General features: G+C 34.4%; 1 protein-coding gene across 1 annotated transcript in view; it reads right to left on the bottom strand.

Annotated features, from left to right (window-relative positions):
* Positions 1-17,129, bottom strand: part of CACNB4 (calcium voltage-gated channel auxiliary subunit beta 4) — a 390,197-nt gene that overhangs the window by 54,394 nt on the left and 318,674 nt on the right. The window contains exons 9-12 of the mRNA XM_074215976.1: positions 16,175-16,233; positions 11,281-11,390; positions 7,416-7,567; positions 4,019-4,114 (exon numbers count right to left, since the gene is read on the bottom strand). Coding sequence (XP_074072077.1) covers positions 4,019-4,114; positions 7,416-7,567; positions 11,281-11,390; positions 16,175-16,233 — 417 coding nt within the window. The remainder of the gene's footprint in view (positions 1-4,018; positions 4,115-7,415; positions 7,568-11,280; positions 11,391-16,174; positions 16,234-17,129) is intronic.

The raw sequence follows: 17,129 nt of genomic DNA, 5'->3' as shown, positions 1-17,129 counted from the left end.
TCAGTCATCATATACACCTCATAATGTAAATATTTTGTAACTATGACTATTATTATCCAAGGTTTAATTCTGTTCCTTTACAAAAGGCTATCTTTCATGACTGAAATGAACTCCCCTCATCTTTGGATTTATTTGTTTTTTTTAAAAAAAACCCTACCTCCCTTCAAGGTTCAGGTGTATATACTGCCTCATAAAAAAAAAAAGTATTTCTTGGTTTCATTTGTGAGTGTTCTTTTTTCCTTGACAATTTAATGATATATACTTAGCTGATTATAATTTGTATTTCCCCCCAGTAATATGTAAGTCACTTGAGAGAAGGGTGTGGAGCAATAAATTAGGACTATAGGTTAGAGAAAATTTGCTAATCTGCATTAATTGAGGGAATCTTAAATTGGGATATTCTGACTTAAAATTTAAAAAAAAGATTGGAAATGGAAGGGACCACAAAAATCATCTGGTCCAATTTATAACCTGAACAAAAATCCTCTCTATAATATACCCTACTGGTTTTACAATGAAAGGAAAACTATTACCTCCTAAAGTAAATAGCCCATTCCACTTTTGGATAGTTCTAATTCATAGGAAGTGTTTCCATACATTAAATCCTAAATATGGTTCTCTCAGAAATGGCTTCTAGGTTCAGTAGGTGGTGCAATGGACAAAGCACCAGCCCTGGAGTCAGGAGGACTAGAGTTCAAATTCAAACTTAATAATTACCTTGGGCAAGTCACTTAAACCCATTTCCTTACAAAAACCAAAAAAAAAGGGGGGCTTCTAGAAGACTAGAAAGCAAATACAATATCTCTTCTACATGCTAGCCCTTTAACTACTTAGAGTGATCATGATTCCTAACCCAAGCCCACATTTCAGTTCCTTCAACTCATCCTCATATCATATCATGTTAAAGCTTCTTCTAAATCATGGTTGACTTGTTCAGTTGATAAGCTGGAGAGTGGTTGGCCTCTTTCCCTAAGGAATCTCTTTCCCTAAGTGTGGCAGCTATAAATGAACAAAATTTTCCAGTAGTTTGATTAGAGGAGATTGCATTAACCATTACCTTCTCAGCTCTGCACACTATGCCTCTCAATGCAGTCTATATCCATTTAACATCATCTTCTTAGACTCAGTTCTTTTTTTAAAAAAAGCATTTTGATAACTGTATTGCAATATAATTTATTTCTATTGAAATCCTATGTACTTTGGTTTATGCATTTAAAAATATGATCCTGAGAAATGCTTTGTTTGTAGGCTTCATGGGACTACCCTGAAAAGGTTAAGAGGACTCAGTCTCATTTTGTATCCTGACATCAAGCAAAATCAAGATGATCACTTGGTGGTTATTCTGAAGAGAGATTCTTGTTCAGGTATAGTGTGTATTAAATAGCTCTAAGTTCCCCTACAAATCTGAAACTTATTGATCATTTTTGACATCATGATCTAATCTACATTAGCTAGCCTTTTGAACTTTGTGCCATCTGCATATTTACAAGCATGAAATCTATGCCTTTAACCATAGAATTAAAAAAATTAGAGCATAGGAGAGGTAATATGGTTCAGTAGATAGAAAGCTGATCGGGGAAATCAGAAAGACATAGGTTTAAGCCCTACTTTGGAAATGAATTGGCGATTTATCCCTTGCAAGTCATTTAACCTGTCAGTGACAATGAGGCAATATTTAACTTTCTAATATAGATCAGGTGATGATCTGCATTGGTAGAAGTTTCATCACAAAGGAATTCCTTACATCACTCAACTCCATGGGAAAAAAAAGATTAAAAATAATAGCACAAGATGAGGTATAGATGCCTGAGGAACTCCACTTAAGACCCTTCCAAGTTAGGACATCAGTCAAATAAACTCCTAATCTATCTAATTGTACTATTGTTTATCAAATGTTCTGCCAAAATATAGTATGGTTTATCTACAATATAATCCTGATCTACCAGCCTAGCAACTCTGTCCAACAAGGAAATATGATGAGTCTGGAATAACCTTTTCTTGATGAAATCATGCTGACTCTTTGTAATTACTGCTTCCTTTCTGAGATGTTCATTAATTATCCTGTTAATAAAAAATTTATAGAATTCTGTCATTTGATTTGAATAAGTTTTATTTAGGGTTTTTCTAAATATTACCTATTTTAGGGTTTTTCTAAATATTACCTATTTTATAAGTAAACCTTGGCACCCCTAGAAGATTAAAACCTTCTTGAAGTCAAGACCCATTTCAGGAGGAAACAGTGGCAGCAGGCATCTAAGTGTTAGAAGAGAAGAGGGAGATCACAGCAAATATCCTCAAAATTTTTTTTTCCTGTAAAAAGATGAGGCAAGTTTCTTGGATGAGAGAATAGGGGGAAGGGAAAGTCATGGTAAGTTTGATGACAGATGAAAAAGTTTGGGAAAACCTCTATGGAGAATGGGTTGTTAGATTGATAAGGAATGTACAATTACCTAGTAGCAGTTTGGACCCAGTTAAGACTGTGTAACATAAAGTTGTAGTAGACCCAGACAAAAAGGTTGTATGATTTTCTCTGTCTAAATGGTAAGAGTGATCCAAGCCTAAGGCTTGGCTGTGTGTAATCAGCAGCAATAAGATAAGGGGGCAAGGGATTCAAGAGACAAAGACAGTGTAGAGTTTAATTGGTTCATCAAGGAATAAAGAAAGGGAGAAAAGGAAAGAATAGCTAGTGCAAGGGAGATGGTCTTAGAGAGAATTAAAGAATAAGGGATTGGAAGTCTCAATGTAAAGGAAGAGTAGGGTTTTATAAGGAAAGGCAGAGGAAGAAGTGAAAAAACCAAAAGATTATGAATGGATAAGAGGATTTCAGAATTCTTGAACAAGATGATGACGCATTTACGTGTGACTATTTTTGTGTCTAGTCAAGGTAGGGTGAAGGTATCACTCAGGGGAGGTGAGTAGTTTGAGAAAGTGAGTGTTTAGGATGTTTGAGGGAGAGTCAATAGGTATGTTGCAGTCCCCTTAGATGACTGCAGGAACTGGGGTGGGGGGACAGACTATTAAAGTTGGGGCAAATGAGGAATTGGTCAGCATCTATCTTGTCTGTAGGACTAACAGCTAGCACAAAAGAGTCAAGATGAAAAGTTGATTTTAAAAAATGGCTCTCATATCAAAAATCTGCATCAGGTGTTTTCTGAACTCTTCTCAAGTTTGGATGACAATGGGAAAGATTGCAGAAAGGAAAAGTAAGGATTACCAAGGAAAATGAACTATGTGTTACTGTGAAAGTGGCATGGCTATATAAAGGTGTGTGTGTGTGTGTGTGTGTGTGTGTGTGTATCTATAGTTATATCTATATACTATTATATACATGTTATATATATACATATATATATATATATATATATATATATATATATATATATAACTTATCATTGTCTTTTGTAATTTGAAGGTACTGAGGTGTGAAGAAGCTGGCAAACATGTAGTTGGCTTGCAAGGACTGAGGATACATGACATGAGACTACTCCTTATTCAGCCCTTTCCAAAGCAGTTTTTTTTCTAGCAAATTTGTAACCATGTGGCTCTGGTCACAAGGCTCTGATTCAATGTCACTGATACCTACAGGGTTCCCCTCTGCTCTACTGCACTCTGGCTTCCTACCTCTATAGTCTTTTTATGCTTGCCAACATTTCTTGGCAGGAGAATTGAAAGCAAGTCAGCTGAGTTCTGCTTTTTCTTACAAGTATCTCCATCCTGGAATCAAATGATTTTCTTAAAAGTTAACAAGAGTACTCAATGTAGGGAAGTCAAGAACCATGTTTCCAAGCCCACTGTGTACCATATTTAAGTCACCACAGACAGAGATGCCTGAATATAACTGAGATGACAAATAGACAAACCAATAAGTGACCAATCTCTATCTGTGCTTGTTGTGGCTACCACAGGGCTGATAGATTTTTTAAAAAATCAATTTAGTCTATAGGAAAAAAAAAGCATTCAAATATGGAACAGCATGAAATACACAACCAGGAATAATTAAGAAAAAAATAGTACTTACTGGGGGGCATTGTGCAAGTTTATCAGCTGCTACCAATTGGACATTTAAGTGTTTACTTTGGGACTTTCCTCTTGATTTAATCAGCCGCTGCAAAACCTGGTAGAAAAATACATAAATCTTAATAGTTATTATGGAGAAATTTGTTAGGGATAAAAAGAGTCAGGTCTTACTATTTTGACTCCAAATATGACAGGAAATGTAATCATATATGAGAAATGTGGTACAATCTTTTCTACTTTGAGAAACTCCTGGTTTATAATTCATCTGATTCTTCATCTGTTTTGAAGTCTATATTCACTGCTGATAACCCTTCATTTTGGAGGTTGCTTTGCAAGGATGAAAGAGCAATTGTGAAACTTACACATATTCACACAACGTGCACTTTAGACTGTTTCAGTTGTACAACATTTTTGATAACTAGTTTTATAATAGGTAATCATCACAGGGCTGTGTTTGTTTCTCTTATCACTGATAATTATTTAAACATTTCAGTGGAACACTATGTTATAACTGTAAATTGAGGCAAGACAAATAGATTTTGACCCAGGTAATATGAAATGTGCAAGATGATGACACTCCTTAAGAGGGATTGGAGGGTGTTAGAATTAGATTGAGGTTCCAGTTGGGGCCTCAATGAAATGGTGCTAGGAAATTTGGCAATCTATTTATATGACTTAACTCTTTCCAACAGTACAATTTATTTGTTTGTAATTAGTTAAAAACAAAACCTTTTTTTGAGAAATTTTGGATAGGATCCTAATTTTGCTAACTAGAAATTGGACTGGATAAAGGAGAAGAACCTAGATTTCTAACATGTAAACTCTGGGTTAAATATAACCTATCTGAATTTTTATCAAAAAAAATTGTTTCTCTGATCAGGAGTCATAGACAAATTCATAAGTTTGTACAGGCCCACCATTACCACTGTTTCGACAGTTCATTTCCATTAAATACTATGCTAGTAGACTTTAGGCAATTGATAATGATGAGGGGAGAGAAGACTCAAATCATGTAGCCACCACACACATATGGATTTTAGAGTATATAGTTCACTATTGAAAAGTCCTGGATAACTTTGGCTAAGGAATCCTTTTTCGTCTTTTTTAAAATAGTAAATGTTATCCCTGATTCCTATGTGTCCCATTAGAATTTCCCAATTCTTTGGCAGCTAAGTAGTCATACATTTTTTCCCTTGAGCTAAAATACTTGCATTTTTATGGCCTACATATGGAAAAACTCTACTTGTATGATTGCAATATGAACTATAAGTAAAAACATGGAAAATATTTAAAAATAGATGTATACATTATAATCAGCATTTTCCATCTATTCAAACTCATGTGTCATTAATAGCATGAAGATTGAGAAGTGTAAGGATATAATTACTAGCTTTCAACCTGATGCTGATTGCCATATGGATGAAACCACTCAGCTTGGGTGGTGATATTAGAGTCAGAGAATCAAACATATTTTTTTCTAGATCTCCTCAGCTGGCTGAGGATATTAAACAAGAGACAGGATGGCATAAAAAGCCTGTTGTGTGCGAGGTGTAGTAACATGGGAAGAATCAAGATTAGGAAGAAGCTTTCAGAAATTTGAAATTGTTATCTTTGGAGGTTTATCCAATGAGAAGTCAAATCAGAGATGAAAAAAAAAAGAATTGCCTATATGCCATTTGGGATTAATATAAGGGACATAGTTTTCAATTTTTAAATCTGGTGAAATTTTTCTTTCATTCTAGAGTGCTACAATAAAATGATCTAGTATTCCTTTTTTATTTTTATTTTTTGCAAAGTAATGGGGTTAAACTATTTGCTCAAGATCACACAGGTAATTATTAGGTGTCTGAGGCCACATTCGAATTCAGGTCCTACTGGGCGAGTAATCTATCCATTGAACCACCTAGCTGCCCCTCTAGCATTCCTTTTAATGTCTAGAGCAGATTTCATCTTCATTAGAGAACTATAGTTGTTGGGGTTTTTTTTTTTAGGTTTTTTCCTAGGCAATGGGATTAAGTGGCTTGCCCAAGGCCACACAGCTTGGTAATTATTTAGTGTTTGAGGCCAGATTGAGCTCAGATACTCCTGACTCCAGGGCCAGTGCTCTATCCACTGTGTCACCTAGCCGCCCCGGGAACTATAATTATTTGTAAAAAGACATAACATATTTATGTTTCCTTTTATACTGAAGACAGTTAAATACCACCTCTAAATACAGGTTCAAATCACAAGTGTGCCAATGTGTATACTAAAAAATGGTTTGTAGACTATGTAATTGGGTAGCATCAGTATCAGGCAAATGGCTTTAAAACTCAGTTTTGCTAGGTTCACCTGAACATAATAAAATCCTAAATGTTATTAGAGGATTTTTAAGCTGCCATATTGAAACACATTAGGCAATCAATAAAAGCTTACTGGAATAGTTATCTCTCATTTAGCCCTTTCCTGAATTCTAATGATCTGTACCTGTAAGTTTCACACAAGATTTAAAGGAGAAAGAATATCAGTCCAAAAGTATAAATTTTTGGCTTTAAGATTCTCCTAACTCCTGATAATATTCCAGCAGTCATCAAAATATAAAGCAAATATGGTATCCTGTTCAACTGGGTTCTTCAAAAGATTTTTATTAAAATGTAAACTTGAATTTCTAGGTCCTTTCTAGAAGAAATGGTCAAATACTGTATTTTCTTTGATTTTATAGAATTGTGAGATACGGATTCAATAAATATTTTAACTATCTACTCTATCTTTTGCAGAGTAAAGTAGGTCACAGGAAGATTTTTGAAGAGCTGAATAATGAGCCAGCAATATCTCAGAGTCACCCACTCCTTCCAAGTTCATTTGGTAACTGCTATGTGCATATGTGAATCAGAATCTATAGACTTTATCTTTCTTTCCATTATCCATCCATCTATCCATATATCTATTTACCTATCAATCTATCATCTATTCATCTACTCATCTATCCATTTGCCTATCACATTTTGGTATAGATTATTTATCTAGGACAGATAGCATTATTTTATTGATATACCTAAATACTTAAAACTTACACATCAATGGGTTTTCAATATATAATCACTAAATATGTCTCATGGAAATAATAGATTCTCTTTGACCATAAGAAATTTTTGGAAGAATTTATTTCTAAAAAAAAATTCCTTTTCTCCTAGATAAGTGATTTTTGAACTTTGGGGTTCCATTCCCCTCCCTTCCAGCAGTCTGGTGAAGCCTATAGACCTTTTTGCAGAATAATGTCTTTAAATTCACAAAATAATATACATTGGATTATAAAGGAAACTAATTATATTGAAAGAGACTTATCAAAATATATTTTAAAATGTTTACAAACTCCAAGCTATAAACCTTTGTCCTAGATAAAGAAATTATCTAATTACCTTTGGAGATGAAACTTTAACATGGACAATAATTGGTGCTAAGGAAGTCTTTATAAGTTGTGCTGGGTGGTTGATAGTATCTGCATCAAGGACAACCAGTTGCAAGGATCTTGCCAGCTCAAAGATTCTTTCAATTTCACTTTGTACTTCAGCTAAGAAGAGAAATGGAAACAAAAGGTTAAAGCCATTTCCATTTATTAGTACTTACTTTCAGTAGGACCGTTTTTCAACTAGCCCATTTGGCAGCAAACTGTTCTTGCTAGGGCATTTTACACTTTTCCTTTCTGCCCATTACTTTATAACTCATTTGACAGCCTTATTACCAAATGAGAGGAAACAGTATTTAAACAGAGGTAAAACAGTACATCAGAAGGAATACTGGATTGGAAGTCTAGGTTGAAATCCTCATACTTCCCCAAGACTCAGTTTCTAAAATCTGTAAAATGAGGGGGTGGGGCTAAATGATCTCCAAGATCACTTCTAGTTTTAAATCTATGATTTTAAATCTAGTCAAATGAAAAATCTAGTTATTTTTCAAATAACCAGATCTATAATAGCATTGCTAAACAATCCAGATTTAGACTGTAAACTCCTTGAGGGCAGGGACTATCTTTAACTCTTTTTATCCCCAGTACTTAGCTCAGTGCCTATACATAGTAGATGCCTAATAAATGTTTATTTATTGATATTTCTCAAAAACAGTAAAATTGACTGTTTACAAATGAACAATATGGCTTTATATGAATTATAAAAACCTCATAAAGCATTTTCTTTTCCATTGTGCACTTACCCCAATCTACCTTGTATTGTATTTGTATATATTTCTTATTGCAATTACTAAGGAATAAGTTGTTTGAGAAATCAGCCCCTGTCTTGTTAATTCAGATGACACATTAAGAAGAATGCTGGACCTGGATTCAGGAAGATTTGAGGTTGAATCTTGCTTCAGTTATACTAGCTGTGTGACTCTGGACTCTATTGCCCTCAGTTTTCTCATCTATAAAATGAGGATAAATAATAGGATCTACCTCAGGATTGTTATGAGGATCAAATAAAATCATATTTGTAAATCAGTTTTGCAAAATTTAAAGTGCGGTATCCAGCTATGTAACCCAGAAAGAAAAAATCTGAAACTAGTCTACTTCTCAAACACATTTTAAGCATGCACTCTCAGAGGAAGTCATGGATATGCCATAGAGTAAGAGATCATTCTTTAGATAAATTAGGAACTAAAGCAATTCTTTTGTCTTCTACATGTAGGCTTCTACATATGGCCTTGTTTCTCACTTGCTATCTGCATGATACTCCCACTGGCTTATGTAGGGATGGCATATGATTAGGACTAGGTTAGAATAAGTTTGATTTTTTACAAATTGTATTTGTTTTGAGGTGTAAATACTGATACAGTCTTATGTGAAGCAGTCAAAAGGCAGTGACATATGTTGAATCCTTTCCATTTCCTAAGTGGAGTGGATTCCACAGAGGCACTCCTGTGTAAACAATTCAATAATGTATGAACCTTATTTAGTTAATGTATAAAAGTAATAATAGCTCTAATTTTATTTAGCACTTTAAGATTTGCAAAGCACTTTACATAAATAATCTCATTTGCTCCTCAAAACAACCCTATGAGGTAGGTGATATTATTCCTATTTTACAGATGAAGAAACTAAGTTTGAGAGAGGTTAAATGCCTTACCCAGGTCATATAACCAGCAAACTTCCAAGGCAAAATTTTAACTCAGGTTTTCCTGACTCCAAGACAGATGGCACAGAGGATAGAGCACTGAGTCTGGAATCAAGAAGACCAAAGTTCAAATCTTAAGACACTAAATAGCTGGACAAGTCCCTTAACCCTGTTTGCCTCTGTTTCCTCATCTATAAAATGAGCTGAAGAAGGAAATGGAAAATCACTTCAATATTTTTGCCAAGAAAATTCTAATAGAGATAATGAAAGTCGGACACAACTGAACAAGAAAAACTTCCTGACTCCAAAATCATCCTCATCCACTGTGCCACCTATCTGCTCTCAGCAATTAGGATTTAGAAACAAATGATGCAGTATACTCCAGAGTAGGTATATTCTATTACTTAGCCATTCCAAAATCCAAAGACTGTCTAACCTTATGTCTTAGTTCACAATGAGAGAGGCAAATACCTCTTAAGGTTATGCATAACTAAGTTACTCAGTGTTTCACTAGGGCACCAGTATAGACAGGGTGAGGGGGGGGGGGAGGAAGGGGAAGTAGTTCCAGTCAAGAATCACATTTAGAAATTTACATAGTGTAGGTATAAAGGAGAATTAGACAGATCATACATAATTAAATTTTAAACTTCTTAAAATAAAAGCATCAATAAATCTCAATTCCTGGGCCTCCTGGCTATAAGGGCTGCTGAGAGGTCCTAAGGAAGCATCATATTCCAATCAAATTGACCAGATACAGAGACCATTTATTGTCCCAGATAAGAATGTGAATTTGATCATTAAATTTCAGTTAAAAAAATCAGTGATGTGATAATATACAATCATTGTTCATATGGATTCACAGGACCTCAACTATTTCTACATTGACAACTAGGCTGTTCGCTACTAAAGTGTTTAGATGGTTATGAGAATATAACTCTCTAAACTAATAAAGATTAAAACCACATTTAGTTCATGAGATTGGTCTGTAGAATTGAAACTGATACCCCTTGCTTCTTTAATGCAGGAATCAGAGAAGACCTAATTTTAAGTTATGATTTAAGAGAATATTCATGTGTGCCTTTGCTGTCTTCCACAGTTGAAGGAGCAGGGAATATTCTTAGACCTGGTTTATGGTCTGAGTTTCACTTTGTTCATCAGAGGAAGAAATAGCAGGGCAAAGACTTTGGTAACACTAGTTACTCTGATGAAGATCCTAATCATCAATATCTTATTTTTTTTTAAGGATTTCCAAGATATCATCACACTGATGACACATGGAAGCATGCTTAAATTTCTTGCATGTTAGTAAAACGTTTTTCTTATTAACATTCAGTATGTTTTATCATTGACAGAGAGACATCATAATGTGATGGTCTGAGGGCTGTCCTTAAGTCCCATGTCATCAATAAAAATCTGGAAGGGACCTCAGAGGACATCTCATCAAATTCCTTTATTTTTCAGATGAAGAAACTGAGATACAAGGATATTAAATCATTTGTCCAAGACAGATAGGTTGAATGTTTCAAGGATAGGTTTTGAACTCATTTTGTAGGACTCCAGAGTTATCTTACTATCCACCATACTATGCTTCCTTAAATTATAGTTTTGTGACCCTGGGCAAATTACTTAAGCTCTCAAAACCTCAGATAACTCTCTAAAACTATAAATTACTAATCAGCTGATAATCTGAATTAATGGAGAGAGTTTCCATTTTGAACAAATAACAGATTTGAACACACACACACACACACACACACACACACACAGACACGCGGGCGCGGTTGTAGCATTAATATCATGAATACTTTATTATCTAGTTTTTCTGCCAAGGAGTTAACAAACTACTCACCTCATTTTATATTTCCCACCTGTTCTGTAAGTAATGTATCGAGCAGGTATCATTGGTTTCATTGAAAAATTGGAGAAAATAGGACAAAGAAAGACTTCCTGTGGTTCCTCTTAGATGGTTCCCATTAGGGGAACCTTCTCATTAGATTACTAATTAACTGACTGGTTCTATATCCTGCATGTGTCTCTTTCCTTTCAGGTACTGATATTACATATATAGTTCAATGATTCGAATAGCAGGTAAGTTGGAAAAAACATTCAAAAAAGCAGCATGTGCCATTCTAATCTAGAAGCTTAGCTTGGGGAAATACAGAATATTTGAACATCTTACCTAAGCTGGATCGTGTGTTAGACCGCTCGATTATTGCCCTCTTGCTGGGATTATTTAGAACAGACCTCTTAGCAAGAGAAATGTCAGCTGTCACTCTCGTTATGGATATCCTATTAACAGGAACATAGAACAGAATAATTGAGTCAAAAGTTGGCTAGGCTGTAAGCAATTTACAACCTTAATACTCAGTAAGCACTTGACACACTATACATAGTCCAGGCACAGTAGAGTAAACAGCAGGAAGAAAAGTTTTATTTAATAGTGCTGGACTTTAGTTAAGAGAAAGTAAGGCAAAAAGGAAGGGACCCTTTAATTGAATAACAAATATGTGTACTAAAGCAAAAGTACTTTTCTCCATTGTTATCTTATATAATCATATCCTCCCTAGAATGGGAACTCCCTCCACCAAGCAGATCACAACTCTTCTATGAATTGGGATACACAACTTTAAATACTTTGCCCAGGTTCACATAGCTAATAAGTATGAGACTTCCTGACTCCAAGACCAAATTCTATCTTCTCTTCCACTTCTTAGGAACAAATACAGTACTAGCAGGAAATCCAGGTATAGAAATATGACACTTTCTTTTTCCCCAGCCTAAAACTATTCTATGACATTCTACCAACAATTTCTAAATAGTATCATTGTACCAACAGTTACACTAACAGCATTATGCATAAAATTTATGCACTAATTTACTCTGAATATTTCAAAGGTAGTAACAAAAGACAAGTTTATGATTTAGGGACAGTCCCTTTGTTCAGTTTTGTTCAGATATGTTCAGTTATTTTCTAGCAGAGATGTGAAGTATTAAGAGAATCTGAGTAAAAGAATCTCTTGGTGGCCAAATGCTTCTTTGAACCTCGAAAAGGAATAGTGATAGAACTTTTTCATCTTTCCTTTGTTCAATGCAGATATATTTCTAGTCAATGAATCATTCTGTCTTTCTTCAGCAACACTATTGAAACCTTCAGCAATATCATCCTTTTGTCTAAATTTTATTAAAATGTGTCTGTTTCCTCTCTTTTTACCAAAAGGTAACATATAATTCAGCAGTCTGGCTTAACCCAATATAAAATCATACATTCAATGGAACATAAAATGGTGAAGTGAAGTGAAAGCCAATAACCAAAAAACAACTCTTCCTTATGAAGGCCTTCACACATTCCCTACTAATGAAGTGATTGCATCCTTGCATCAGTCTTATAAGTCAAAACTATTTTCAAAGTGAGTTCTTTCTCTGATCTCCTTTAACTATCACTGCCCTTCATAGTCTAAGCCCAGATTTTCTCTCAAAGAATTTTTCATGAATAATTTTACATTTTAGGATAACTATATTTTCTGATGCTTTCTAATTTCAGTTCCCACTTCACTGTAAATGCTAGTCTACCCGCCCTTTTAATATCCCAATAATAAAATTCAATTTTCTTTTTTATTTATTGTCTCATTTGATGGACTATTTTAATGTTTAAAGATTCTATCCTATTAGTAATGATTCTCCTAATAGTAATTTTTTTTTCACATGACATCTTCAGAGTTGATGGAAGTAGCTGCTGACTTCTCCTGATCATAGAATTCTAACTCACTTAATCTTTTCTTATATATTTTTGTTTCCAACTATTTAATACCACTAAAAATTTTAACAGGAAGGGAAAAGTCATGTAGTTGGATAAGTAAAATGTATGTGAGGGATAACTGTGTCCAGTGTAAGGGAATTATGTGAGAAAATGCTGCAAAGGTAGGATGACTCCAAGTTATGGCCTTTGACACTAATTCACTACCAAAAAGAGTTTGAATGTAACTTTGTGGACTTTGGGGAATCACTGAAATTTTTTGAGCAGAGGAGTTCTATGACTTAGATAAGAGTATTGAGGTTAAATTAGAAGTAGAGAATGGAAATAGAACTTATTAGAAAGCTATTATAATAGGCAGAATTGAGAGTCTATACTAGAATTATGGCAATGAGAACAGAAAGAGGACAGATGCAAAAGGTACTATGAACACAGAATAGAGAAGACTTGGTAATATCAATGTGAAAAATGAAGAAGAGAAAATTCAAATATTACAGCAAGATTTCAAATGGGGACATCTTGTAAATGGTTTTGTCACAGAAAAAGTAAAGTCAGAAGGAGGGACAAATTTAGGGAAAAAAATAAAGAGATTGGTTTTTAATATTTTAGTATGTTAGTAAGATACTTTATGTTCTATAGGCATGTGGGAATGTGTTTCTATAATTAAGGAGAAGTCAGAAATTAGTAAATAGCTAGCATTTACATAGCATCCCAAGCACTTTACAAATATTATCATAGTTGCTCCCCACAACCACCCTGTGAGGTAGGTGCAATTATTATTCTCATTTTGCAGATGAAGAAACTGAGGCAAGGAGAAATAAAGTGATTTGATCAGGGTCACACAGCTAATAAGTGACTGAGGCTGAACTTGAACTCAGGGTTCCCTAACTCCAAATCCAGGGATCTATTTACTGTGCCACCTGGATGCGACAGTTAAAGATACAACTGGAAATACACATTTAACCAGGATTAATATGCATAGCTGAGACCAAGGGAATGATGAGTTTGCTAAGGAAGACAGGAAGTAGAGTAGAGGAGAACTAGAAAGAAAAATGAACTAAACCAAGAACCCTGGAGAAATGCCCACCTTAGATATTCATGAAAATAGGTAAAGAAGTAAAGGAGTGCCATATGTAGTATTTTCTTCATGGCAATATCTTAGTATCCTATGGAGAACTAGTTCCAATATTATAAAGTGTTCTAATTTTTTAAATTATAAAGAATTTTTTTTAAAAGTCTCAATTCATTTGAGACAAATACTTCTTATTCTATTGTCCAGTAGTTCTCCATGTAGTTGTCAAAATTTGTGGGGTATTTAAACAATCTATTCATTCAATAAACACTTATTAATCACTAATGATATGCCAGGCACTATGTTAAACACAACCAGAATATTTTTGTTTTTAAAATTATTAACATACTAGCAGTCAGATGTATAATGTATAATGATTTCCTTAAAGTATCATCTTTGCCGATATTTATTTTGATCTGTTTTAAAAATATATTTAATCTATTTAACAACTTACAAGTGTCCACATAGGCTTCTCTATAATTCATCATTGAAATTTGTTTCCATTCTTGATAACTCTCCAAATGCTGTGTAATTCTTTTCTCTTGAAGTGTATTCCATTGTACAAGAAGAGCTTTGTATTTTGAATCAATTGAAAATGAACTAATTTGTCACTTCTTTCTAAAATGAAGTATTTTCTGCTATTCTTTTTCCATATGACAATTTTTTAAAAAATCTCTCATGTTAGCAATCAAATATTTAAGTCCTCAAAATACAGTGACATTGCTAAGATGCCATGGAGAATATATATACAGGGTTAGTTTAACAAACAAAATACTCCAGAATTTATACACTCAAATGAGCTTATTCAAATAATGCTTCCATTATCCAGAACATTTCTGGAATTTCTCTTTGGAAATAACCTTCTATCAAACAGTTTATGAGTCATGGAAGAAAAACCAATCTTTACTTTATAGTCACATTATGCTTGGGGTAAAAAAAAAATGGTATTACTATCCAGCCTGTCATATTCATCAGATTGTGCTCCAAATTATTTGAGCTATTTTAGAAAGCAAATTTTCCTCAAGTATTTTGTTGCCCATGACGTTCAAAAGAATTGTAGGCTGTCAAAGTGTTTCTAAAAGAAGAGTTAAAAAAATTTTTTTTGAATTACAGTAGCATGATTGGAATAAGTTTACCAAAGTGACTATTTTGAAGGTAACAAGACTTATTTGTATATGGAAGTTCTGGTCTGCTTTTTAAAAAAAAAAGATTGTTTCTTATAATTAAACTTCATAGATTAAGAGTTCCATAATAATAAGGTATGGGGAATATCCTGAATTTTATTAATTTTTATTTTAAAGCAAATAGGGCATGTATTTATATAAATATGTATATGTTTATATACAAACATGTATAAGATGATGATGATGATGATGATGATGATGATGATGATGATGATGATGATGATGATTGTCCTTCATTCTCAAAGAAGACCATGACATCACGGAAGTGAAGCCATAAAAAGCAAGTGAATTGGTTCTGGGTGGGGGTGGGGGTTGTGCTAAGTCACCAGGCTCACTTTCTCTTCCAAAGCCATCCAGGTCCAGTTGCCAGATAAAAATCCAGATGACTGGAGATAGCCTTGGATGTGAAGCAATAAGGGCAAAGTAACTTGTCCAAAGTCTCACCGCTAGTAATTGTCAAAAGTTAAAGATTTGAACTAGGTTCTCCTGACTGAAGTTCATTGCTCTATCTACCACCACCTAACTGCCCTAATATATATGCTTATGTATGAATATATATACATATATATATATATATGCTTGTATACACCTGTGTGTATATGTGTTATACAGATATGCTTTCTATATATAGGATATCATAGGTAGGAAGAGAAAAAAATTCAAAAATTTTAAATTTTTTAAAGAAAGCACAAACTTTTTATTTGTTTGTTTTTTGCAGGCAGTGACTTGCCCAAGGTCACACAGCTAGGCAATTATTAAGTGTCTGAGATAAAATTTGAACTCAGACCCTCCTGACTCCAGGGCCAATGCTCTGTCCACCATACCACCTAACTGTCCCCACAAACATTTTTTTAAAAAAATTATATTCATGTCCATTCATAGGTCTGTTTTATGCTTGTCTATGAAAAGCTTATTTCAGACTTTTCAGAACTTATTTTTTATTCATTTCTGAAAATCAAATGAACTTACCCATAATAACATTTCTGTATAAAAAAGAAACTATATAGGAAAGAAATCATAGTGTCATAGACATTATGTAAAAAAAGAAAAAAAATCTTTATCTCACCTCCCATCAAACCTGTGCTTCAAGAAGTCAAAGAGGGCTTTCTGCATCATGTCTGTCACCTTTGCAGAGGTGGAAAGATAGAACAAGGAGAGAGAGAGAGAGAGAGAGAGAGAGAGAGAGAGAGAGAGAGAGAGAGAGAGAGAGAGAGAGAGAGAAGAGAGAAGAGAGAAGAGAGAAGAGAGAAGAGAGAAGAGAGAAGAGAGAGAAGAGAGAAGAGAGAAGAGAGAAGTCAAAAGTGAGAGAAGAGGCAGAAGGTAAGGACAGTCACTACCTGTAACCCAAGACCCTTTCACAGCCAGTAATCAATTAGAGTTAAGCCCCTGTGGAAGTTGTTTTACTTGTATCTTCATTTATTCCTTTTTTTCCCCACTTGGCTCTTTTCATTTGCAGAGGAGTAAACTAGCAGTGTTTACTGAGCTCAGAGAAAAGAAAAGTCTCCCTCTTTTCTTTCCAAAATCTCTCCTTTGTCTAGATTCTCAACTAGATGACGGCATGAATCATTCCAGAGTCCTTGTCCCTTGAGGCAGCTACCTACAACAGAACTCCTTGTCAGGCACCAGGGTAATAGCGATTGGGTAAGCCATAGAATTGTCTTTTATATTCAGGTACTGGCCCTGGCCCAGAACACCCTAGTCATTCTTCTCTTTGGCAGAGGAAATCAAAACTATGAAGAATTTGGAAGTTTTTCAAAGTGGTGTATATTCAATGGAACATTGGCAGTCAGAAGGCCATAATACACTATCATATCAGCAACCCCCACCTTTCTTAACAGCAATAGGAGAAGAGAATGATGATGTTTTCTGTCCCAAAGTACTCTGTGCTTAGAGTTATACACTTTGAAATTCCATTTTGGAGTGCTGTTTGCCATGCAATCTCCCTCCCCTAAAGGGAGGAATCAAAATGACTCAATTTTATAAAATTTGATGAAGCAAAAAATCTTTAATTTGTTTCATTA

This window comes from Macrotis lagotis, chromosome 1, assembly GCF_037893015.1.
Source record: "Macrotis lagotis isolate mMagLag1 chromosome 1, bilby.v1.9.chrom.fasta, whole genome shotgun sequence".
Lineage (NCBI taxonomy): Eukaryota > Metazoa > Chordata > Mammalia > Peramelemorphia > Peramelidae > Macrotis > Macrotis lagotis.
This window is presented reverse-complemented; position numbering and strand designations above follow the sequence as displayed.